Source organism: Takifugu flavidus, chromosome 11, assembly GCF_003711565.1.
Source record: "Takifugu flavidus isolate HTHZ2018 chromosome 11, ASM371156v2, whole genome shotgun sequence".
Taxonomy (NCBI): domain Eukaryota; kingdom Metazoa; phylum Chordata; class Actinopteri; order Tetraodontiformes; family Tetraodontidae; genus Takifugu; species Takifugu flavidus.
This window is the reverse complement of record NC_079530.1, coordinates 5,394,380-5,420,174: the sequence shown is the minus strand read 5'-3', so window position 1 is coordinate 5,420,174 and position 25,795 is coordinate 5,394,380. Positions and strand designations below refer to the sequence as shown.

The 25,795-nt window shown below is 46.6% G+C and overlaps 1 protein-coding gene across 4 annotated transcripts in view; it reads right to left on the bottom strand.

The window, feature by feature from the left end:
* Positions 1 to 188: 188 nt before the first annotated feature.
* The window catches only part of akt3a (v-akt murine thymoma viral oncogene homolog 3a), a 31,173-nt gene continuing 5,566 nt past the window's right edge, over positions 189 to 25,795 (bottom strand). For all 4 annotated transcript variants that reach the window (XM_057048232.1, XM_057048231.1, XM_057048234.1 and 1 more), the window contains exons 3-14: positions 15,292 to 15,417; positions 13,368 to 13,479; positions 11,228 to 11,372; positions 10,873 to 11,004; positions 10,732 to 10,797; positions 10,096 to 10,164; positions 8,169 to 8,291; positions 7,707 to 7,835; positions 4,650 to 4,864; positions 4,486 to 4,573; positions 4,306 to 4,408; positions 189 to 3,953 (exon numbers count right to left, since the gene is read on the bottom strand). In XM_057048232.1, coding sequence (XP_056904212.1) covers positions 3,868 to 3,953; positions 4,306 to 4,408; positions 4,486 to 4,573; positions 4,650 to 4,864; positions 7,707 to 7,835; positions 8,169 to 8,291; positions 10,096 to 10,164; positions 10,732 to 10,797; positions 10,873 to 11,004; positions 11,228 to 11,372; positions 13,368 to 13,479; positions 15,292 to 15,417 — 1,394 coding nt within the window. In that variant the 3' untranslated portion in view covers positions 189 to 3,867. The remainder of the gene's footprint in view (positions 3,954 to 4,305; positions 4,409 to 4,485; positions 4,574 to 4,649; positions 4,865 to 7,706; positions 7,836 to 8,168; positions 8,292 to 10,095; positions 10,165 to 10,731; positions 10,798 to 10,872; positions 11,005 to 11,227; positions 11,373 to 13,367; positions 13,480 to 15,291; positions 15,418 to 25,795) is intronic.

Sequence of the window (25,795 nt, the reverse complement as noted above, 5' to 3'; positions counted from 1 at the left end):
AAAACTCCTTGACCCCAGAATTTAAAGGGCTCAAATGGTCCCCCTCCAGAACCAGCCTCACTGTTGCCCTCTGGTGGCTGACTGCAGAAGCCAATCAGCCCCTCCTCTCGTGTTACCCGTTACAACTGAGAACCAGATGAACCGACCGTTTCGTGAGTAGGGGCAGTGAAAGGAAAGACAGCTACACGTTTGCAGCAGATTGACGGTGCTTTATTGAAGCTGTTTGTAAGAAGGAAAATAATGTGCATCCCTATCATATACATTTCATGTGTAAAAATACTAAGGATGTACAGTGTAAAAAACAGCCTCATGTTGATGGTAATTTGTTGTTTTCACATCCTTGTGGCCTCAGTGGCCAGCAGCACCACTTCCTCACTGCACAAGGGACAGAAAAGAATGGCCGTTGGAACAATCTGCCCAGTTTAACGGGAGAGAAAACGGGGAACGTGGCTCCGCTCTGCAAACAGTTTTCTACAAATGTCGCGTCACTGTAAAGCTGCAGTAGATGGACGTTAAACTTAAACCACACATGGTAACAGTTGTACATATTAGCCACTTGTTTTTTCTTTTTTTGTTTGCTGTTTGTGAATAAATGCATCTCATGCTTGTTCATGTTACTGCTCATGAGGACAGTAGATGAGCGCCGGGGAGGGGAGAGGAGGAGGAATGAGCGCGGCATTTTAGCAGCACCGCCGTCCCCTCAACAAGGAGGCCAGATCAGTGCAGAGCAGGTCTGTGAACACGGCGCCGCCCTGCCATAGACTTACACGTGGCTTCAGCTGAGGCCACAAGTAAAGCTGTGAGGAGGTTTTTGAGCCTTTTTCTGGTGGAAACACTCAGGTGAGGTTACAGCCACACGTCAACTGATTCAGAGGAGAAACCAAACAGATCAGGATCAATGAGCTCCGTTTAGAGGAGTTTAAAGAATTTCCGACCTTCAGCATCAGCCTCTTGTGAAGAGTTTTAGTGGGAAAAAAAGCAAAACTCTTTAAAGCTCTCCAGGGGAAGGAACCGGCCACTTCAGTGGAATTGACTGAGTTTTTCCCCAAACTGCTTTAGGCTCTGACTAATTTTCTGAAAACCTCCAAAAGGGTGACCCACAGCCTCCTCTGCAGTGGCTGACTGGGCTCTGGTGAGTGGGACACCATCGAGGCCTGGCCAACTCCAAACATCAGAGCAGCGTAAAGCTTGTATGTAGAAGAGGAGATGTACTTTAAAAAAAAATCTTCAGTTTAGTCAAAGCATACAGAAGCTTAAAAAAACCCTCAACGTTGCTTCCAAGCAGGCTGAGTCAGATTCCTCAGAATCATAAAAAGTGATGGACGCGGAGGTGCCAAAGCTTCAAAGTAGGATTTTATGAACTCTTGGTTTCTGATGATTTTGGCGGTAAGCATGTACAACCCGAACCCCTCAGTCACTTGCAAACCTTGGTCAAATCAAAGCTGAAATCTTTCCAGAGACTTGCAGAGTTTGTTTTTTTGCCTGCGGATGGTGCCAGCTGGGAGCGACCGGACCGTTTTGGCCGTGCCAGACAGGCTCCGTCGATCACAGAGGCGTATTTTTCATGAGAGTTCTGAGTGCCGCTGACACGGGACTGGTTGTGCGGACAGAGGAGCGCCACAGCATGCAGGCCAGTGCCATTTGGTTTTTTTCAATTTCTGCCCTAAAGCGCCTTTGCTAGCTAATAGCAAATTAATGAATGTGCAAGAGTAACGCATATGGAGCAGCAGGAAAACAGGTAAAATGTGGAATATAAGAGATATCTTTTCTTTTTTTAAAAAAAAGAGGCATTTATTCTTCCAACAAAGACTGAAAACTTAAACTGCAAAGTGAAACACACACCCTCTTAGTGCTAAAAATAAAATAAAAGAAGGGACATCAAATAAATTAAATTTTTAAAAAAAATTCAAGTTATCAATCTGTGATAATAATTAAAAACATTCAAATAAATATACTGGAATAGAGTTCTCTATGTACATCCCCTTAAACTGTCCCCCAGTTACTGAAGGTGACGACCGTGGACATTTCACTTAAACGCTGTCGCTAATCTCAAACAATTTTGGACACGATTTGTGCTAAACCATAAGGCTAGCGGCATTTAAAGACAAAACTGAACGTTGGGATGTGACCAAACAAAAGATGAGAAGCGCCAAACGACAGCAGGCAGACCAGGGATCGCCCTAATTGAACTGACCTGAATCCAAACAACTGACCGACCTTACAGACTCTTCCAGTCACCTCCCATCAACGCCAGGAAGCACACTTCAACCTTTTCCAGACGCTTTCTGCTCCACTTCCACATCACCCCTGAACTCTAAGGTCTTCCATCATTCGTCCCGTCACCTCTTGGCTGTCGCATTATGGTCACAAATCAACAACACGCAACAAAACACACAAAAAGATCATTCTAATAAAGAACGAAGCAGGAAAGCTTTCTGCTCTCCCTCCTACATTCTTCAGCCATTTCTTAAGATGCTTTTCCCTCTCAAGAAAATCATATATATCCTAGAATAATGTAATAGAAAAAGTTAAATAGAAACCTGATGAGTAGAACAATAAATAAAACATGTATATTATAACCATAGCTGTGTTTGGTGTAAACCAACTACTTTTTTTGCGTACCTCCTTGTAGATCTCTCATAAGAAAATCAGCTGTGACTAATGTATAATAAATATTTCACCGCTCATCCTTCTCGTCACAATGCCTTCCTGTCTAATACGGTGAATTCTGCTGCAGGTTCCTTTTCCTGCATGAGGTACAGCCGTGTGGTTCTGGACAATGTGTGTTAAAGCTCTTCATCATCAACATAAAGTACCATCGGTTTCATTTTTTTCCCTTTTAGGGGCGCAAGAGAATTAAACTCAGCAGGAGTTTGGAAGTAAATGAGTTAATAAAACTTTTGTGGTGGGAAGGGGACATTCAAATGAGCCGCGCTCCTCTCAGTTTCACCTCTGCGCTGGTGGATATCATCCGTCGCCTCACATTGAATTTTGGGTAATGTAGTTCCCTTTGGGGCTGCTGTGATTTGAGGTGCGTTCTTTAAAACCCATGATTGACATCGATTCCCGACACACACGCACGCACGCACACACATCCTCTCATCTTAATCTACACGGTCGGTGTGTACAGTATATAGCAGCACATGAGTAGCAGCAGCAACTTCCGCTCTCCAGCCATACAGGTAGAAACACAGAAGGTTAATGAGTTGCTGGCGCTTGTTTTGTCATCTGCAGCATTAAGCTAGTCATGTAGCACCGGGTTTTAGTGGGAGCTGTAGGAGCGAAGCAGTAATACCTGCAGAAGTTGTGGTTGTTGGAATAGCAGCAAGAACATTGAATTGCTCTGAGCAAACCTGAGACAAATCCTCCTTTATGTCCAGAAGTGTGCAGGATTCTATTAAATGCCAGGCAGCCTCAGTGAGCCCCAGAATTGTTCTATTGAAAGGATGTGAAATCGGACAAGAGTGTCTCATTATGTCTGTAAAAGCCTGAGATAAATATGGTCACGGCAGTTTGAGTTTAAGTTACTTCGAAACCACGCACGCACCCCGAGGAAACGAGGAAAAACCCTAAAACGCATCAGCTGACGCCAGAACTCCATCAACACTGAGTTGGTTTAAAGGAACGAAACACGTCAAAACACAGCAGGCTGGCGACGCTCCCGTCTTTAAAGGGGTCAGGATAGAACTGATGTGGAACCAGAAAATGGGTTTGAATAACCAAAGGCTGACCAGAGAGGTGAAAGAAGGAGGAGCTAAACGGCAAAACCCTTCAAGTCACGGCCATTCTGGGTCAGTCCAGACTGCTTCCTCAGCGCCGACGACCTCGGGGAGCAGTTTGCTCGATGGCGTCACTGCGATGGACAGTTCATTCCCGGCCACTGGCAGAGTAGGAGAATTGTGGGAAGTGCGGTCTTCTCTCGTTGTCGAGACAGTCCATCCCGTCCTCGTCAACTGCGGATCAACGTGAGACGGGTGATGAGTGATGGTTACACGTGTGTGTGTGTTGAGGTGCAGGTTTAAACACACTTAATCTGACGCAAACTCTGCGCGACCTACAAAACGAGCGGAACATCACATTCGCTCCGAGGAACGCGCTGGTTCCGCTCATGAATAATTTAGCGCCGGGGTCCTGATTTTGAACGTCTGTGTGCGGCGGCCTGAGGAACCACCCCGAAACACTCCAATAAACAGACTTTTGAGTGCTCCTGCTCAAGCAGAAATATCCCATCTGACATTTTCTGCCAGGATGAAAACAACCTACATTGTGTCTTGGGTTGGATTTGAAAGGTTGAAGCACGCTCACATTTCTCCGGAGGAGTGATGGTGATGGTCTGGGCCGTGAACTCCTCGTCAAAGTATCTGGTGTCTGTCTCCGACGTCACCTGAGGCTTGAAGGGAGGAACCAACTGAGGAGGAGACCAGAAGAACCTCAAAACAAGACCTCCCTGCAGTCTTTGAGCCATCTTATTGTGTCTCACGCTACCTTTTTATCGTAGACGTCCTGCCAGTCGATACCCGAGAAAAAACTGTGCCTCATTATTTCTTTAGCGTCGTCTGGTCCTCCACCAAGGCTGAACAAACGGGAGAAGGTTGGTATCACTTGCAAAAGTTTGCTGCTTTTGTCATCGCTGCCATTTTGCCACGTACCGTTTGTTGGGGTCTTTGATGAGCAGGCCGGACAGCAGCGACTTGGCGTCAGAGGACAGCGTGCGCGGGAACTTGATGTCCTCCATGAGTATGAGTTCAAACAGCTTCTCGTGGTCCTGGTTGTAGAATGGCAGGCGTCCACACATCATCTCGTACGTCACCACACCCAGACCCCACCAGTCCACCGCCCGGCCGTAGTCATTGTCCTCCAGGACCTGCGGAGAGAAATGAAGAATTCCCAAAATAAAAACAGTCATTGAAACGTCCAGAACTAATGGACATAATGAACATTTGCAGAGGTACACATCATGGGATGGCAGGTCTTCAGAGGCCTCACAGTAGCAGAGCCCACCAGATGCCCTTCCTGGGTCCTACCAGCTTTCCCTATCTAATGGATCCTCTCTTGGCAGGAACAGAGAGAGAAAAGTCCAGGATGTGGGTCAGAGCCGGAGTCTGGGCCACCTTCCTGCCCGCTCTCCTTCCTCCTGTCTTCCTTTTGCCTCTAATCATGTCTTGCCTCACTCTTGTTCCTTCTCTCTCATCCTCTCCTGTGCCAGTTCCTTCACCCTTGGAGGAGCGAAGACGTGGAGAGAGGCGGTAGAGAAAGGTGTTCCAGGAGCTTTTAGAGACTTTTAAAGTGATCACAAATGTGGATGAACGTGGCGCACACACACCCACACCCACACCCACACACACACACACACACACACACACACACACACACACACACACACACACACAGAGGCCTGGACAGCAGCCAGAATAGCATATGTTGTTCATCTCACTTATAAAACATCTCACTAACTGATGATACTGGAGCAGGCAGAGCAGATACGAGCGCATCAACGGTTATTTAAGCAAAACAATTAAAGGCTAATGTGGATTAATCGAATACTGTTGGCACCAGTCAGTGTGTTTACTGATGTAAATATACAAAATTTAGGAAAACAGGCCTCAAACCCACAGTTATGCTGTTAAAGTACTGTAAATTACAGAATAATCACAACAGATTTGTCTTTCCCTGATGTTACAACCCTAATTTTAAAAAGCCGACACCGTTCGCCAGCTGAGAGAGATGATGAAGAGAATACAGGTTTAGAGCGCTGCCTTTCACACACTGGTATGCATCAAGTGTGTATGTGTGTGTGAAGAAGACAGGTAAAAAGAACTTCTTAAACTAAAGACACGAGGGGCTAGTCCAGTCCCGGTTCCCATCGAAACCACCATGTTGCAGCTCAGGAGGGGGGGGGCATGGCAGACTGGATGGGATTAACTGGGGCAGGATGGGTGCACATGGCCCTTGGCGGTACCCAGATCCCAGGCAGGAACCGAGGGACGGTCTCTCTCTCTCGCACACACACGCACGCACGCACGCACACACACACATACACACACACACACACACACACACACACACACACGTTGACCTTCCTCCTTAGTGGCATTTTTCCGTTTATAGTGTCACCATGTTTTAGTAAAAGCTGACAGTGCTGCTAATGCTAAAATGATGAATAACAAAGCCAAACATATACAACATGCAAACAAACACCAACACAACACACAAATATGTGGTAACAACCCAAATCTTCTCTTCAACACTTCGGGTCTGAGAAAGAAGGGAGAAAACACGTGTTGTCTCTGATCTGCTTCCATCTCTTTACACCGACCAAACACTGCTCATTGTTCCTTCATCACACCTTTTTTTATTTGCTTCTCTCTTTAAGACGTGAAAAAAAAATCACTTCCATCCACTGTTTTCTGGGTCGGTGTGGCTGTCGCGGCTCACTCGTGCAGCAGCTTCTTTCGCTGCTCGTCAGCTCTGATGGCAAACACGGGGATGCCTCCATGTCTCTCCTGTAACCCTGAAATTTTTCCTCTCCCTTCTCATCTTCCTCTGTCTTCACCCCCACCACCCCCCTTTTCTGTTTTTAATCCTGGCTACTTTGCATCTCTGTAACTTGGCTCAGAGCGGACTGTGTTATTTTTACATGCGGGCGGGCGAGCGAGCGAGCAGAGCGCGCGGGCGGGCGGGCGGGCGGGCGGGTGAATGGCGGCGGCGGTGGTGTAGATTTCCAGGTTTTTTGTGAGCACCTTCCTCCAACCTCGCCCATCTGCCGCCATCTGCCTTTCTTTAGCCCGCACTTTCTACTGCAATCACACGCGCGCAAACGCGCACGCAGAAATGTGCACAGAAGCACATCTTGTCAAAAATAACTAGCAGCCTACCAATCAGCTTTTGGCACCCAAAGGAAGACACTTAAAAAACACAAACTGCTGCGCCAAATTGTCCTCCATACTTTTCAAGTATGTTGTGTGGTATGTTGTGTGGTACACCCCCATCTCACCCCCACCCCCCACCCCCCACCCCCCATCGCCTGGTCTGAACCACCCACGGTTCCGCCACACTGCTGCCAGTTGATTTACCGGCCCTGGAGGGAGGCAGTGCTGATGGTTGGACAGAGGATGGCTGCAAATGTTAATTCAAGAATGTTCTTCTGTACAGGAGAGCGAGAGAGAGAGAGGGAGAGATGGAAAGAGACAGAGAGAAAGAGGGAGACCGAGACAGAGAGAGGGAGAGATGGAAAGAGACAGAGAGAGAGAGACAGGCAGAGAGAGAGAGAATCCCAACATTACGGAGCATCTTTCACCAAAAAAATGTGAAAACGAATCAAAGGTGGATGCAGAATACTATAGTCTGTAGGATGAGAGGACCTTGGATCAGAACACGTGGATGATAGATTAAAGATAGATTATTGTATTTGCTACTCTTTAGTGCCTATAATTTGAATATAATGTGGCTTCTCTCCCTGGTGGTGCATTTCTTCTAGTAGTAACAGAAATGGTGACATTTTCCTCATATTGTTGTTGGACAAACGAGACCACCAAGGTTACTCTGCTGCTGCCCTCGCTGTCGCGTGAAAAAACAAAGCAACAAGGGAGACGGAGGCCTAAAAAAAGTGTAAAAAAAAAAAAAAAAAAAGCAGAATGTGCTGATTGTGAATCACTGCAATATTGGAAGAAAATAAAGGAGAAGAACAACAGAAAAAGCAAGGTTACCTCTGGTGCCAGGTATTCTGGGGTGCCACAGAAGGTCTTCATGGTGGCGGCGTCGGTGATGCCCTCCTTGCACAGGCCAAAGTCTGTGATTTTCATGTGTCCGTCTTTGTCCAGCATCAGATTCTCCAACTGAAAGCAGCGAAAGAAAGAGTGGGTTGATGCCTGTCAGGGCTGGAAGGGAGTCAACATCACAATCGACTTCTTCTGTGGTAGAGCTGAGAGGTGATTAACGCAAACGTGAGGCGGAGGAGGGAATGGAGTTGCGGGCCTGAAGCCACTCAACATTTGAATTTTAATGGCCAGAGTGGTTTGGTGATCTGACCCTCTGGGTGGCGCTGGGGTCCAGGCTGACCCACAGATGCTCAGATGGAGCCGTCTACCTCTGTGGCATCGGCATCAGCACCAGGGTTAGACCCCCCCCCCCACACACACACACACACAATTTCTGTTTCTCATGTTTACCTTCAGGTCCCGGTACACAATTTTGGCTGAATGCAAGTAGTCGAGAGCAGAAACGATTTCGGCGCCGTAGAAGCGTGTGCGTTCCTCTGAGAACACGCGCTCTCTGGACAAATGGAAAAACAGCTGCGGGAGAAATGAGGATGAGAGGGGAAGAGAGAGAGGGAGGTAGAGGTAGAGGGGGGAGACAGCAGGGACGGCACAGCAATAATTACTGATTTATTGGAGGAAATTAGCACAACACAAACTGGCTGCTCGCACCATATTGAGATGATAGATAATGGAGGAGAGGGTGAGCGGGGCCGGGCGAGCGAGAGGGGCTCGCGTGGAGAGGGGCTCGCATGGGGGCCCTCGGAGGAGGGTGGGCGGGCGGAGGCGCTCGGCAGCTGGCGCCTCATCTCGCCGCGCACAAACTCGCATTCCTCTTCCACACAACCCTCCGGGCCGGGCTGACACGGCGCTGGCGCCGAGTTTGGCAACGGGGGCCAAATCAAGGGTTTAATCAATACACTAGTCTAGTTAAAGACAGGCCGACCACTACAGCCTCAGGTGCCAACACACACTCTTACACAGACACACACACGCACACACACACATCCCAGCAGCACTCATTACTGGACTAACTGGTCTCACCCCCTGAGCCTTCGTCTTCGTTTGCTTCGTTCAGAACCCCACATCTCTTTGTTTCTGGCGCACAACATGTTTTCATACATTTACCACTTCAACTTGTTTTTTTTCCCCCAGGTGCCCCCTCCTCCTGCCCCTCATCAGCTGTCAATTCATCACTGTCGTGCAGTTACACATGTGGCACCGAAACCACAGCCTGCTGTGGCGGCCCAGCAGAGGCACAAATTACACGGGAGGCCAAGGGCCACGCATCGACGCATTAATTGTTCAGGGAGGTTTGCATATGGCCGCTGGAGTAACACACTCACACACCACCCTGCTCAAATGCTGTGTGTGGTGTAAGATACGGCAACACGACAGGTGGGCCTTCATCAGTGTACTGGCAGCTGCGTCTGTGGCAGGTTTGTAATGGGTTCTCTGTGTGTGTGAGAGAGAGAGAGTGTGTGTGTGTGTGTGTGTGTGAGAGAGAGAGAAACATTTGGGCACAATTTCTCCACCGAGGTAAAAATTAGCCGTGTGTGTTCATCGAAATATTACCCTGTTTAGTGGCGTTTGCTGTTGTTTTCTCTTCCTGTGCGTATGTGTGTGCACGTGTTTGTGTGTGTGTTCTTTCTACATGTTAAGAACCGAAATACTCATTCTAATAGCAAAGTGAGCACATTTTAGCTGGTCCTAAAAGCAAGACCTGGTTTTAAGGTTGAAGTTAAAGCTGGGTTTAGGTCAGGGTTAGTTGTGATGGCCAGGGTTAGGAGCTGGGTAGTGCATGTGTATTTAAACTCCTCACAAAGTTAGAAGTACAAGTGCATGTGTGCGCGTGTGTGCTCAGGCCTGGCAATGGCTGAACTGCTTGACTGGGAGGGGAGCAGGTGATAGTTCCACTCAGGGAATGAACCAAGATTGCGAAAAACGGGCCGATTAAAAACCCGAGAAGTGAAGAAGAGGGAATCCAAACTCATTTAGTCTCCGACTGTCATCCTGGCTGAATCTGCCCCATCGGTGTGGTTATAAATATGCACGTGTGGGAGAGGGGTGGAAAATAAAAGGAAGCCAAGAAGGCGAGCAAGAGGCCAGTTGGTTGGAAAAGTAACTGTTGGAGAACAACTGAACAATCAGGAACTTTCACAGCTTCTAATGAGTGTTTCCCTCCATTAAATAAAACAAACATCTACTGTTCATCAGCGTGAGACCTTTAATGATTTAGACCATCATATTTAAATATGTACACTCAGAAGAGTATTTAGAGCTGTGGTTTAATACAAATGTACCATGTGTTTGTGAGCGTGTGCATCTGTCAGGCTCTTACCTCTCCTCCATTCACATACTCCATGACAAAACACAGGCGGTCTTTCGTCTGGAATGAATACTTCAGTGACTGAAATGAAAACAGCAAAGGTTAAAAACAAGAGCTGATGCGTGTTCTGGTGTGTGTGTCTGATGCAGTTTTCTCATCAGCGCAACAGGAAAAGTACGGAGTGTGATGCCCCACTTGTGGGTTCCAGCGTCAACAGCAGGAACGACTGTTGTTCCTCCGTAGCTTCATACTTTTGTGTCTGTATTTGCTTATTCAAAGCACCAACGTCTGAATGTTTTCTTAGGCTGCTCAACAAAAGAACAGTTGGCCTGGGCCTCTTTGTGGCTGCAGGTGTGACAGCGGTAAACTCAGACACGTTCTGTAATTGCTGTGAACAGCCATGTGTGTGAGTGTGTGTGTTGAAAATAACCTGCAGCTAATGTGTGTGTGTTTGTCAAAGATGAGAGTGTAAAGCTAACAGATGCAGGTTGCTATTATGGAACAATTTGGTGTCTAACTCGTAATTAGCCTCCAGAGACATTGTATGTATGGGATCAATATGGTGCGTGTGGGCCCATGTGACACGGACTCGGCTGTCATTTGCACATGCACCACGCAGGCTTGGCGTGCGCAGCCTGAGGTACGTACGGTGAGGAAGGGGTGTCTGGTGTTCTTCAGAACTCTGCTCTCCGTGAGCGTGTGAGCAACTTCGTCCTGCACAGAGAGAAGGAACTAAATCCCAACTCAGTAGAAACATCACAGAGCGACAGGCTAAGCAGAAACACCCACCTTGGCTATGATGACTTCTTTTTTAAGAATTTTCATGGCGTAGTATTTGCCACTGGCCTTCTCTCGGACAAGAATCACCTTCCCAAAGGTTCCCTTTCCCAGAAGCTTCAGGTAGTCAAAGTCGCTCATTGTCTAGAAGAGAAAAGCAGAAATTTAGAACCGGCCACTGAAATCATCTTATTGTATCTGAATATATTATCAAGACACAAGAGTAATTTCTTTACATGGCAACTGGAATAATGGATGAATTTAGATGCAGGGGATCTCAAAGCCAGTCATAGCGGGCCAGTTGATCTGCAACACCCCTGCTTTAGAGCAATGATGCGTTCGTGTGGATCTGTGCGTGCTGCGTTACCTTGCGTTTGTGGTGCGTGGTGGAGATGTCCATCTCCTCCTCCACCATGTTGTCAATGTTGGAGGTGGGGCTGCACTGGATCCTTTCTTCCTCCTGCCTCTGAAGCTTGTCAGCCACCATCTGGATAGCCTCCGTCCACTCATCTCTGAGCACAAATTTAAGCAGCTTTACCGTCTGACCAGCGGTAAATTTCACCTCCAGCCCACAATCTTACACATGGAAGATAATTAGATTGACAAATTGCCTTTAATGGAGACATTGGAGAGGACTTCAACTGTATATTACATGATGCTGGCTAACTCTCCAGCTTTAGCCTTATTTAAAATCCATAAAGGGATTTAGTCTGTGCAGATTTTTACGATTGGATGGCTGCTGCATTTATCTAACCAGGCCTTCAATGTGCTTAAGTAATTTCAATTAACATGAACACCTATTTGTTCATCAGAGACAAAACATGGACAACTGGAGACTCAACCAAATGAGCGATGATTATGAAGCAGAACTAATGCCCACTGGTCCATGTGTGAGCATGTGTGCGTGTGTGTGTGTGTTAGAGACAGCCCATGCATCAATGGGAACGCTGCGTTGTTGTTTGCTAACACTGTTCCTCCCCATTGACTTTCCATTACCACTGTTGTTCAACATCTGCTGGGAGAGAATCTGAGCTTGATTTCACATGAGCTCATCTGTAGCAGGAGGCCAACCATGCGTCACTGTGCACAGGCACGATAAATGTATATAACGATGAAAAATACAGCTTTTACACAGTGTGCTAACATTCTGGGAGCACCAAGCTGGCCTGAACCGAGCAGTGTTTTCATCCATGTTCACTCAGTTTGCGGAAAACTGCCAGGAACCCAAACTGAGGTGAATCAAAGACGATATTCAAATAGTCGGAAATCCTCAGGATTTCCATATAAACATGTCACGCTTTGCGGGTGAGCACTTTCAAATATACTTACCCAGCCTAAGCAGCCAGATCAGAATAATGAGACCGGTCTGACTCCCAGATGATCACCCCTGTGTCTTTTGTTTTATTTTGAGTTAAAAGCCCATATGTTGCCTTCAGGGATCTGGAAAAACATCCGGTTTGAACCTAAACATCACAGAGTGTGCACGCACGTGCGTACGCGCATTTTTTGGATCCGAATGCCTTTCTACCGCAAAGACTTTGAGCGTACCCTACACACCGAAACAAGGGCAAACTTCTCCAGCTACACACGCGACGGTGGAGCAGCCGCGTTTGTGAGTGTAGCTGCTTAAAAAGCAACGGGAACTCACTCAAGGTCAGACAGCAGATAAACACTCTCTCTCTCCATTAGAGAGGGGCTTCTTTGCTAATGAGAGATAATGGGGCTGCCTACATTCAGGCAGCACGCCAGCGTGCACCACCCTCTCTGTTCACGGCTGGGGCTGCAGCAACTGGAGTCCCGCCAGTACCGATGCAGTACAAACACAAACTTCTCTCCAAACATCTGAACTTCAATGCATCTGGAATTTCCAGCTGATGATTTACAGCCAATTTGCATCCTTAAACCGATAATAAACAGAAACGTGCAACTTTCACAATAACGCTGAAATTTGGTTTTGCTCATATTCGTCTTCAACTTTCACGAAGCAACATGTAACACAAAGTTGGATGGACAGCTGCAACACACACAGAAAATAAAATGCACACACACAAACTCAAAGGATGCACAGAAGCATCTGTGGTCTTCTGGGCAAAGCTGTTCATTTTCTGGAGATAAACACCTCAGCTCCTCAGAAAGGAACCGAGCAGCTGGAGAATTTATGCCAACGCTACTTGAAAGGTCTCCTTTCTACTCTGTCTCTCTCACCCTCTCTCTTCTTTACACACACACACACACACACACACACACACACGCAAGCACACACACACACACACGTGTGCACACACACACACACACGTGTGCACACACACACTTTTATCTACATTTATTTTGCATGGTTTCTTTTTTATGTTAAAAAAAGGGAAATAAAGTGAAACATCTTCAGTCACAGCAGGAAAGTCTGGGAAAACTGCTGGTTTTCAGGTAACTTTCTATTCATTGATGATGTGAGGAAACTGCAGCCTTTTCCTGACATCTTCATCAGAGTGGGGGGTGTGAAGCGGACTGACCTTTCATCAGGTGAGTCCACGTGGAAGGTCCTCTCTATGACAGTGGTCCACTGGAGGCAGCGGATGATGAAGGTGTTTGGCTTCGGCCTCTCTGTCTTCATCAGCTGACATTCTGAAAGAGCAGCGGGAGCTTCAGCGGTGCTTTTTTACACTGCTGGATCTTTCACACACAATTACACATTTCCTGTTTCTGTGGGAAGTGTTGAACAAGTCCGGCACCTTCAGAGATCTACAGAGGCAGAAACAGGGCCGAGGCAGCCAGACTGTAGGGAGGACTGCATCCTCAAGTCCCCCAGCAGGTTCTCTCTGGTTTTGGGGAACATAACAGTGCAGCCTCAGCTTCTTCTGTTCTACATACATCACTCTCCACCCCTGCTGTCACTCACTCCTCTCCTCTCCTCTCCTCTCCTCACCTCCCACCTTCGCCATTCTCTTTGGTTGTGTTCCGTTTGTGCCGCCATTCTGACTAAATATAGACAGGAAGGTTAATGAGACACACCCGGGGTTTGGATGTAAAGCTACTATATCCAAAGTGAGCACGGCCCTGCTGCGCTGAGAGAAAAGAGGTCATGCTGGGGGCCGACACCAAACACGCTCCCAGCCCCGCGTGCACACAGGGATACGGACACAGACACACACACACAGAAGGATGCAACTGAAGTTGGAACATTTGCTGAAATTAGGTTGTTTTGTCACAGCAGGCAATTGTGAAATGTGTGTGTGTGTACAACAAAAGTGGTCAGATGGAACAGAGCTAGTACAGGCCTGTTTCCTGCAGAGGGACTCATGCATACATGTACACACCCTCACTCTCTCACTCACACACACACACACACACACACACACACACACACACACACACACACACCACCTGGCCTCCCAGCTTTGGGCAGCAGATGTGTGACGCCAGCACCGAGCCAAGCAGCCAGGGCCGGATGTATGGCCTGGCTGGTCCCCCTCACAAACTATTTCCCATCTTCGTCTCCTCCTCCCTGTCTGTTCTGCTCTCCTCTCCCTCATACATCATCCACAAACATCCTCCCCGACCGAATCATCCCACCGTCTCCACCCTCTCTGTTTCCCCATTTTCAGTCTTCTCTTCCTCTGTCCCCCTTTCGGATCGGCTCCCATCGCTCACCCTCCACATTTGTCCTCCCTTCTTATCTCCTGCTCTGTCCTTCATTTGCTATTCTTCATCATTTTCCAGATTGTACTATTTGTCATTGTTTATTTTTAGTTTCATCCTCAGCATGAACTTTTCCTTGCGTCCCGTCCTGTCATCTCCCGACAATCTTCTCTGCATACTTACATACAAATGCCTGTTGTTTAAAGCAGAAATGTATCTTATGTTTTTATTTTTGTCTCAGTTTTCCTATTTTTAATGATTGTAATGCAAACTGAAGCAACTCTTTACAGTAAGAATGTTTATAATCTAATTTGACCCCAGATCTGCCTCCACACTGCATTTGAATGTCTGAAGAGTCGACTAAAGTGAACATTAGAGAAAAAGTCTTGCAGCTAATAGAAATGTGTTAATCTGTCGGATTATGGTAATCCAGGGTGATCACCAGGTTTATTCCCAGGCTCAAACATGTGGATCTCTTGTATGAACAAATTAAGGTGAAGTGTCAAAGACTGAGAGACAATCAAATGAATGTTGTTAACGCATTAGCTGGGTAATTATGCACGTCAAGGACACTGTGGCGCTCGTTAAGCAGGTGTGGACAGATGAGTTACTGATGAATTGTTAATTAGAGCCCTGACTGAGTTCTGGGAGGACGGACTGGGAAAGAGCTCCCAAGCATTCGGCATCTCGTCCCCACCGGCCAACAAAAGATAAATCCATCGCCGCTGAAATTTTAACAGCATAATCTGTGTTGGGTGTGGGTGTGTGTGTGTGTGTGTGTTATGTCAGGTGACATACTTGCTACGGAGAAGTTGTTTAGAGGGTAGGGCAGATCTGCGTCCTGAGGTTTCTCTTTGTAGCCGATGAAAGAGCCGTCTGTCTTCAACAGGAAGTATCGTGGCCGCCAGTTCTTTATGTATTCACCTAAAGAAGAAGATTTCAGATGACTGGATGCATAAATATGTGGGTTTTGTTTTGTTTTTTTAATTATACCATTGAAAACTGAACAGAGAGATGAAATATCCTCTACTGGCAATAAAAAAAATTTAATTTATGCTCTTTTAAATTTCCCTCTACAGATGAGAGCCTTTCTGCTCAACCCTTATCTGTTCTGTCTCTCTCCCTCTCTCACACACAAACACACACACACGGGCAGTATCTCTATCACTCCCACAGTAGATGCCAGAATCGGATTATCATGTAAAAAAAATGACAAAAACATGTTTACAGCACAACAACTAAACCGCTCATGCCAGAAACATCATCTGGCTGATACGCAGCCAGGTGTCGAGGTCACGACCTTACACACACACACAGACCTGTATTAACTCACAGTTCAAGCTCAACCTGGTCACTAGTGAAAGGCAAATGGGATGAGAAAAGATGAGATGACACTATCCGACATGACAGGGGATGAGATTACACGTGGAGAATAACCCATCTAAGACGATAACGACAAATAACAACATCTGCTGAGCAGCTGGTGGCGCGGCATTTCCCAACCGGCTGGCACTGAGGTGGTGCCGCAGCTTTATCGGATGACCCGCTGCAGGATTACATGACACCACAGAGGCGGATAACACTTAGTTAAGAATGGGAAGTGCACGCGTGGCAAAATTTACACGCTACCAGTTGGAGAAGGATGGAACGTTTGCACATATTAGATTACATGAAAAGGAGCATAAATGTGGCAAATTATAAGTAGATTGCTATTCAAAACACAATAAAACATAACACACATATTCCTGGAATCACACGTCAGTACAGTAAATTAGTACTGGATCTGGTCACCTTCCTTAAAACACGGGAAGAAGAAACCATGAGTGTGAGTGAGTGTGTGTGAGTGTGTGTCCCATTGGTGACATTCATTTAAAGCGGAAGTGACAGCAGGCTGCACTCGTTAACACGTCGCAGGAAAAACACCTGCTCTGCCGGAGGGACCGTGTGACTGCAAGGCCTGATGGTATCTCTGTTTGGTTCTGGTTTGGGAGGTGTGTGCAGGCAGCTCCACGGAGGCCCAGAGACAAACGCAGACACACACATGGGTAAATAAAAGTAGGACTGCTACGTCGCACCTCTCTCTCCTCTTTAGTTTTTTCCACAACTCTCAAATCTCTACGCTCCATCTCCCGTCGTTGCAAACAAAGCATCTTCATTGGATTCTTGCCGACTGTAGTAGGAGGTGATGTGGGAGGATGGACGGGGGAGGCAAAGGGGCGCAGCAAAGATTGGCAAAGTCCTCAGAGGACTCACACTGTCGATCCCCGGGTTTTACGGGTCATTTTGTTGGGAGAAACAGTTGGGTTTGCTGACAGCGCACATGAGGACAAACAGAAAGTTAAACTGGTAGAACTACCACAAACTGGCACCGGCGGTGGGTGTGCTGGTCCAAGTCCAGTCATTTCTCTGAGTCATTTTCTAGATGAAGTGTCCAACCAATAGAAGCCTGTAGTTGGCCGCTTCATCCCTCAGCTGTCCAGAGTGAAATCGTTTAAGTTATCCTTCTGGCCAGGCCGACACCAAACGTGTGTGTGTGTGTGTCTACAGGGGCGGGGAAGGGGGCAGCCAGGGGTGGCACAGACGGCGAGAGAGGAGATGGACAGTTGTCCACACACAGGCATGTGCACACCAGCACACACACACACACACACAAACTAACAAGATTGAGTTTTGACCATTCCAAATTTCAGAATGATCCAATGGTGTTCTGTCAAGCTATCCCGTGTTGGCCCGGCCTGTAATGAGTCCAGCGAGCTCTCCCACTCTGGACAGCTTGTCTAGGGAGCCACATGTCTCTGGTTTGGACTGCTGGAGAAAACAGAACAGCCGGTCTCCTTCCCACACCATCTCTCAGACTCCTCACTTCACTTTCATTTACTTTTTCCTGCACAACTTTCTTTTTTCCCTCAAGGCCAATTAGTAAATAATACATTTGCAGAACTTCACAAGCTTCTGCTCTCCAGGAGGATATTATTGATACCAGACAATGACAAGGCTCTTTAAAACCTTCTGCATTAAAAGGGAGGAACGGTTGTCCTTAGAGTTCTCCTCTGTTCCTAGTCATTAGATATCTTAATTTAACAATGGGTGTCTTTCTAAATTCTTTGTAAAAAGCTCGGTATTTACACAAAAACTTACTTCTACTTGAGATAGAAACATTAGTGAATGAAGAGGCTGCAAACTTTTACTTGCCGTGCGCATTTTTTTGAGCTCTGCAAATTGAGAAACGTTTGAAACTTTTGAAGTTTCTTTGAAAATTTCCACAAATCTACTTGGCGCTTTCTTAGTTCCAGCTTGTGGATTTAGAATGGAGAGGCAGAGACGTATCAGCTGTGGCTGCACCGGTTCCAGCCTCTCTGATTGGACAATTACAACGATGCGCCGACTAAAAGTCACTCAATTAGTAGGCTGATTAACAACTCGAGGATGGGAGAGGGAAACGAGCCGGGAGCGATGGAACCGAAGACAGGTACAAATGGTGAGGCTGAACCTCAGCCAGGTAGGAATGAGAAGCCGCAAACTTTATCGCTTCCCGTCGCTCCTTCAGGACGCCGCCGCATCATTGCTCACCCGTTTCGCCTGATTGTCACATTACAGCAGAGACGGGGGCCGACGAAAAGCAGGGAAAAACCTTGATGACAGTTAAATAAATAAGTCAGCAAGCATGTGAGCTCACCAGCCATTTGTTAATCAACCCAAACAGGGATTTAATCTAATGCTTTGGCCGAGGCTGGTGCTGATATGCAGATGGCGCAGAGACGGGGCCGTCTGACTGGCACTCCGAGGGCTGGATGTAGGTGGGCGGGGGGCGGATGGGGAGGAAGTTGTGCTGCGTTCCAGCACATTCACAGCAGCTCACCAGCAGGCGAAGGACAGCGCAGCCACGGCAACACACACTCTCACACACACACACACACACACACACTCTCTCTCACACACACACACACACACACACCAGTCCAACAACTCTATAGGATGTCTGTGTAGATTCTCAATCATCCAGGTCATAGTTATCCAAGGTAGTTTTCTGCGTCAACTGGACTGTTTTTCTCCTCCTTTGAAGAGAAGAAGAAAAACAGTCCAGTTGACACAGAAAACTACCTTGGATAACTCTATAGGATCAGGCTGCACGTGCCTCTTGGGTCAGTCTCTTGGAGTTTCTCTGTCGGTCACTTAAAAACACAATTAAAGACGTTATTTTTGCGTGTATTTCAGTGTTCATTTGGCTGTTTGTGTGACCCAGACCTGCAGTTCTAAGTCCAGCATGCTCAGACATCTTAAGCAGAATCCAGGCTCATCAAAGCCAATCCACTTAAAGTGAATTAGTCTCATGACCACATTAGCACTGTGCTGGTGCTAGTTTGTGTGCTTTAAGTATAAGCTGCATATCTGACATAACGACACACTGAGTTTGGCATTTGTGCAACCTGTAAAAGTTCAAAAGGCAGCTTTGATACTGGTGGTGCAGACAGGCATGTGAAGGTCTCTGCAGCGAGAGCACAGCAGCCTGACTGGGTGAAAACCCATGGGGATGTGGCCACCCCTCAGGGGACATTTATGGTTTCATTCACCCAGCTGCACACAGCCACATTTTCCTGGTGGACTGTGCTAGATGTGCAACACTGCACACACACACTGGCCTGGTGTCACCCTGCTCCCTCAGCTGGTATGTAAGTCACAGGCACATAAAAAAATGACCCACCGACACAGCATGAGAGAGGTATTGTGCCACAGAATTGTCAGAGAGCCCCACATAAATTCCACTTTCCCCACACATTCATCAGGGTTTGCGCACATCTCGTGCAGTACCAAAAAACAACAGTAGATGGCGATGGCGCCCTGGTGCATGGCACAGAAACACACACAATCAGTTTTGATTGATTGATCGAACTCTCTCCAGTCCAATGCGACTGTCTTAACTCATTACACAAACTGATTTATCTGCTTCTTTACATAATTGGTACTATCAAGTCAACTACAGTTCTTTCATTTTTTTATTTTTCCATCTGTGAACAAAATAACTTGAAAACGAACAAAGGGATTTTAATGAAATGTGGGAAGTGTTCCAGAAGGTCTTTGACCTTCCAAAGATCAAAGTCAAGGGGCTGTGACTATAAAGCATCCGATTACGTTATGTCACTGTGTACTGTATATATACTGTGTATACACTGTATATTCTACACTACAGGTGTCAGTCGTGTCAAATATGGGGAAATGAGCTGCTAGGCGGAGATTTGTGCTTTCTGAGTGCTTTTCTGGATAAAACAAAATCAAAATCAAATATTTCAAGTTGTAAAGGTGAGAGGTCACAACACTAAGATCAGCCCTGCCCATGGTGGTGTTTGTGTACGCCGTCAGACTCTGCACAGATTGATGTGGTTTCTTTTTGAGACAGATTTGTTTTCACTTATTTACAATGAATGGAAATAATTTATCACCTGAGCTCAACAACAACTGCTGAAATATTATGCCCAGTACCTTAATGCCAAAACAACTCCGGTATAATTGGCAACATGCTTCTTTATTAACGAATTAATCAGCTGCAGGATGCTATTCACTTTCCAGACGTTATAAATAATGATCTCCATATGTTATTAAAGAGGAGTTACTGTGGGCGGTGATGTCAGAGTTCTGCCTATTCAGGAGATTCATAGGCATAAAATTCAATATTTCATTGCACTTAAGACTAATCTGCATCCTTATTGTTGAGTGCTGTTCACTCTCTATAGGAGCTACAAAAATAGATTATTAATTAGAATAAATAAAAAAGAAAATAGGGAGAAAGTTCCTGTAAATATGTTAAACCACCCGTCAATACCAGCATGCTGCGTTGCTTGTGTTCAGGATTCAGTGTAACCAATGAGATTACAGCAACCACACAGCCAGTAAACAGGCTGATCGCACCACACTGACTGTTGGTATGTTGTCTTCCCTTATCTTCTCCTACAGATTCTTTTATTCCTTTCTCATCAAAAATAAAAATTCAATGGTGTTCATCACCAAAGACGCCAAGACAAAAACGCCGCCACCAAGAAACTGATGACTCAGACCAGTTTACTGGCTGGTCACCAGCCTTACAGTTCTGTCCTGCTAGATGGAAAGTGCCTGTCACGGTTCATGCATGATGTATGCGTATGTTCCTCTCCTTTTTATCTCCTGTCTCCCCTTCTACTCCTCCTTTACTCATCTCTCCATCAGCAGGAGGGTCCTCCCCACAAGGGTCCCACTCAAGGTTTCTTCCTGTTCAAAGGTACTTTTTCCTGAAGCTTTTACTTGTACAGAAGCCAGATCCCTCTGGAAAGCACCTGTGTGTGTGTGTGTGTGTGTGTGTGTGTGTGTGTGTGTGTGTGTGTGTGTGTGTAAATGAGTTGCCCCTGGTCTTCTGACCCATTGTCATAATTTTTACAACAGCTTGTTTGTGTCTCCCATACAGTTGCATTAAATAAATCCTACACACACAAACATGCACACACACGCACGCGCGCACACACACAAATGAAGGCAACAGCCCAGCAAGCAAGAAAAAACAAGTGCCACATCCCAACTACTGTCAAGTACCCCAGCCCACCTGTACAACCACACTCAAACACATGCTCTGTGTGTGTGTGTGGCGGTCACACACATACACACACACCAAGCCAGCAGTGCTTTGTTCTAAATTTTAGAATCTAAAAGATCCATTCATGTGTTGCACTGAAGGCCTGACACTAAGTGCTCTCCAGCTCACTAACTGCTGCTCTCTTCTCTCCCCTCGGTCTGCTCCTACACCTGCCCAAGAGCTCCAGCAACTGTCCAACTGTTCAATGACATTTTGAGACCAACCTTCCGTCAAGCTGGAGATCACCTGGTCTGTCCAGACAGATGAGGTTCTGGGCTTCGAATGGATGGTTCAAAAGAGGAGTGGCTGGAGCTAACTTGATGAATTACTTTACGTCAACTACTTTGATGAACTACGACTGTTTTACCACCGGTTTGTCCAAGAGACTGTGACAGTGTGTCCACCTCAGCTGGCCTGAACCACATCATTCTGAAGAGATCCACATGGACAAAAGTAAACATTTACTATTGCATGCTTGCTATATATCTATACAGTTTATACATATATAAAAAAAAACATGAATGGACCATTGTTTTCCCGCTGATGGGGGTGTTTGGTGTGGGCGATGGAGCACAAAGACCATTAAAATATTCCGATTTTTCTGGTTTTCACCCTCACAGAAGTTTCACTCGAGTCACTTCCTGCCAAAAGGCCCAAATGTAAATATTTCATCTGTGTAGAAATGTGTGGATTGATATCTGACAGCTGTTCCTCCTGTTGTCTCCCCTTTCAGCAGCAACAAGCACCTCCATCTCTCCCGCATGTGTTCTTTGCCTTTTAATCCATCCACTGATACACAAAACTCATGAAAGCAGATGGCAACTCAACGACTTTACCTCTTTAAGTTGCTTAGAAAACACACGCACACACACACACACACACACACGCACGCACGCACGTGCGCGCGCACACACACACACAAAATCACACACACTGCTTTTTTGCTGTCCTGTGTTTTGGTTGCCAACTTCCAGTCAAAAGTCTTGATTTAGTTGTTTCTGTGTGTGTTTCTGTGTGTGTTTCTGTGTGTGTGTGTGTGTGTTTTTACCTTGGGATATCGGGCATGAGTTTAATGAGAGCCTGGTGATGTGCAGGTCTGAGCCAGTTGACCATATGGGGGACATTTAGCCCTCTCAGAACACAGAGCCAAGCTTTGCTGACATGATTACCACTGCCTTCCACTTCTCTACACTCACGTCAGACTGGGAATTTTGTCATGGACAGCTCATTAACGACTGGAGATTGGCAACGAGGAGGCTGGGGAAAGATGAAACCTTCCCTCAGACTTAACAAACTTAAGTTGTGAACGTAAGAGACACGCCAAAAAAAGGAGGCATCCGTCTATAGGTTGGAGTCTATGTGTGTATTTGAGTGCAGGTATTTCCGCAGGGCTCACACGTCTTTGTGGCTCATGGGCTCAAGTGAGTATCTTAACTAATCCAGTCAGAGACAGATTACAGGTTGGAGGCTATAAATAGAGCGACTGTCCCTTTAACCTGGCTACTGCGACATCAGCATGCAGCTCCGCAATAAATCAGCAGCCTAATCTCTATAAGTTGACTAGAGATCACCGAAATAGCTTCCATACCTGGAGGTTTTTATTGGAACTCAGCTAAGATTAATTTATCATGCACGCTCACCTTGTCTGTATGCTGACCACCAGTCGAGATGTGTGTTATGGCCCCAGACCTTTACTCCAGCTATCACCAGGACTCTCTACCTGCTCACATTCTCTTCCTCACATCACTCCTTCCAGTGCTGCATCCTCTTTTATTTGCTGTTTGCCATTTTACATGTAATCCGATTAGAAAAGGGGTCTAAATTTAAGACCAGCATGGTTTTTTAACGTCATACCGCGGTTCCAATGAAGTATCCTAGAGCGAACCCACAGACTTCAGCCTCCTTTGCAGCTTTCCCCTTATTATAATTTCTCTACAGGAAAAGCTGAGAATCAATATTTTATAGGAGAGGCAATATGAGATCAAATGGTCATACTCTGGGGCCCTTCTCCTGCCAGCCAACACGCACACGAGCCGCTGGTGTAGGCACTAATCCGCTGGCCGAACCAACCCCCACTCTGACCTGCCTCTTCTAATCATCCCAAAGCCTGTTCCAAGCAGCCGACAACCTCAAGATGTACGGCTGCACATTAGCCCCTGTCTAAATGAGCAATCCGATGCTGAAATGGCTCAATTTCACAATAGAGGCACACATTCAAATGTTAATTGCTGCTCGTTTGAGGAGGACGAATTGTGAAGTTGTCAATCAGAATGTTTTAAGAAGTCTGTGTAAATTCTCAGTCATCCAGGTCATTGTATCCAAGGTAGTTTTCTCTGTCAACTGGACTGGGTTTCTTCTCTTGAAGACGTTTCGCCTTCTATCCAGAAGGCTTCTTCAGAAGAAGCCTTGAAGGCGAAACGTCTTCAAGAGAAGAAACCCAGTCCAGTTGACAGAGAAAACTACCTTGGAATGTTTTAAGAACAAATACGTTGTGCAACAAGTGGAGTCCAACATAAAACGTGATACTCCTGAGTGAGGTGAATATTTCAGATCAAGCCAGTAACAATCGGGCTGTGATCAAGAGTTTGAGGTGAGCGTTTCAATTATTCAGAGATAAAAACGGACTCCGTTAACCTCTCCTTCCTTCTCATCTGCCGCCGTTTCTCCAGTAGTTTGGCCTCTCCAGTGGTTCAATGATTCATTCATTTTTATTTATCAAAGCCCGTCTGACCCACTCTGCTACCGTCACCTAACTATTACGTGCAATAATCTCTTTATGGTGGAACCATGACAAAGATGGATTTTCTGGTTATTGTATGGAACACGGAGTGATACGAGACGCTTCCTGTTTTGAAGTGAAACTTTTTAGAGGTTATGAAACTGTCTCTCAGACTAAAAGGTGGGGAAAGTAACTAAAACCACGGCAAATTTATGACCTTCTGCTTTTCAGTGGTCAGTCCCTAGGCCTTTAACCCCACCTGCCATCTCTTCAAGCTCCTTTGGGAGAACACCTCCACAGCTGGGAAATGTAATCCCTCCAGCATGTTCTGGGTCTGCCTCAGGGTGTCCTCTTGACTGGACATGCTCAACACCCCACCTCAGAGATGTGTAAGAGAGACATCCTGACCAATCACCTGACCCATTCCAGCCAGCTGCTCAGGACATGGAGGATCAGCATCTCAGCTCCGAGTCTTTCTCATATGTCTGAGCTCCATCTCAGGCCTCCATCTCAGGCTAAATCCAGCCACCCTCAGGAGGAAACTCACTCCCACCACCTCATTCTTTTCCATGAGCAGCTCATGTGTTGCTGCCTGTTTGCACCTCTGCAAAGCTGCCCCTCTTCTTTCATTCAATTCTTACCCCGTTTTGCCCCTTTTGCTAGAAACCCCGAGATGCTTGAACTCCTTCACTCCACGGAGTATCCCTTCATCCTGCCCTTTTTCCCAGGAATGCACGAATGGAGTCGCCGTCACAGGTGAAGGAAACGCTACAAAGCTGCCGATTGTGAGGCGGATGTCACTGAAGGTTAAAAGGGTAAAAACGGAAACCAAACATTCATCTGCACGAAATCTGTATGTCCGCCTATATGTGTTTTCATGGCAGCCGGGGTTTTTTATTCATCACATCTGACTGAACTGACCAGCACATCCGGCATCAGCTAAGGGCGGTGTGTTATATATGGAACAGCATAAGCTAAGGTGGCTTTGGGACAGAGTTTAATTACTTTAACGCTTCATTTGACTGAAATCAAACGGGTCACACTCTGCTGTCTGTCGCTCTCATTTGTAAAGTACCAGCTATCGGCAGTCTCAACTGGGAAGTTTATCGGCCCCTGATGTATGCTGGCCATATCTGCATCTGTCTGTTTTTCCTGTGCTGTTTATCTGTAAGCTCTTCTCTGTAGTCCGTCTGTTTGCACTGTGCTGTCGGTCTTTCTGACTGCCTGGCTGACTGCCATTCACTGCAGCGTGGAGTGAGTCATTCCCAGGACAATGGAGACAGTTTGTAAAGCCACATTGGAGCGTACACTTCCTCCGGATATGCAAGAGGATGCCATTCATAACAAAGCCTACTCTGTCTGCATGTCTACTGCGCTGTGTGAGCGCGCATGGCTGCAAAAATCAGAGGATAAAGAGGTAGAAAGAAATGAAAGGAGATACGTGGGCAGAGACAGAGGGGGACTCGCAATAAAAGGTGAGTGTTGTGTTGACAAGCTGTACAGCAGAGGGAGGACAGAGGAGAATGGAGGAGGAGGAGAGTAGAAGGGCATCACAGTAGACAGTGGCAGCAGCAGCGGCAGTGGTGGCTGGTGATTGATATCAGAGATCTGGCACTGCCACCTGATCCAGCCAGCCAGTCAGCCAGCCAGCCTCCAGCGCTGAACTCACTGAACCAAGATGGCTGCTCTCCCTGCACCCACTGAACTCCACAGCAGACTCACCTATATGCTACAGCACACAGCTCTGCAGCATATGGTAAATGTGAACCACACAGAAAAGAGGAGTGAGGTATATGAAGCCAGAGTCCAGAGCTATTCAGTATATATTTCTTATTTTCATCCTCTGATGGGCGTAAAAGCATCTGACCTGTATGGTCAGTAACCAGGGCTGACAGTGGTGGCCTCGCTGGGTGAGAACTGACTTTACTGAGGAGACTTACAAGAGCATTACCAAAAATTACAGAGGTTAATAATTCCATATCTCC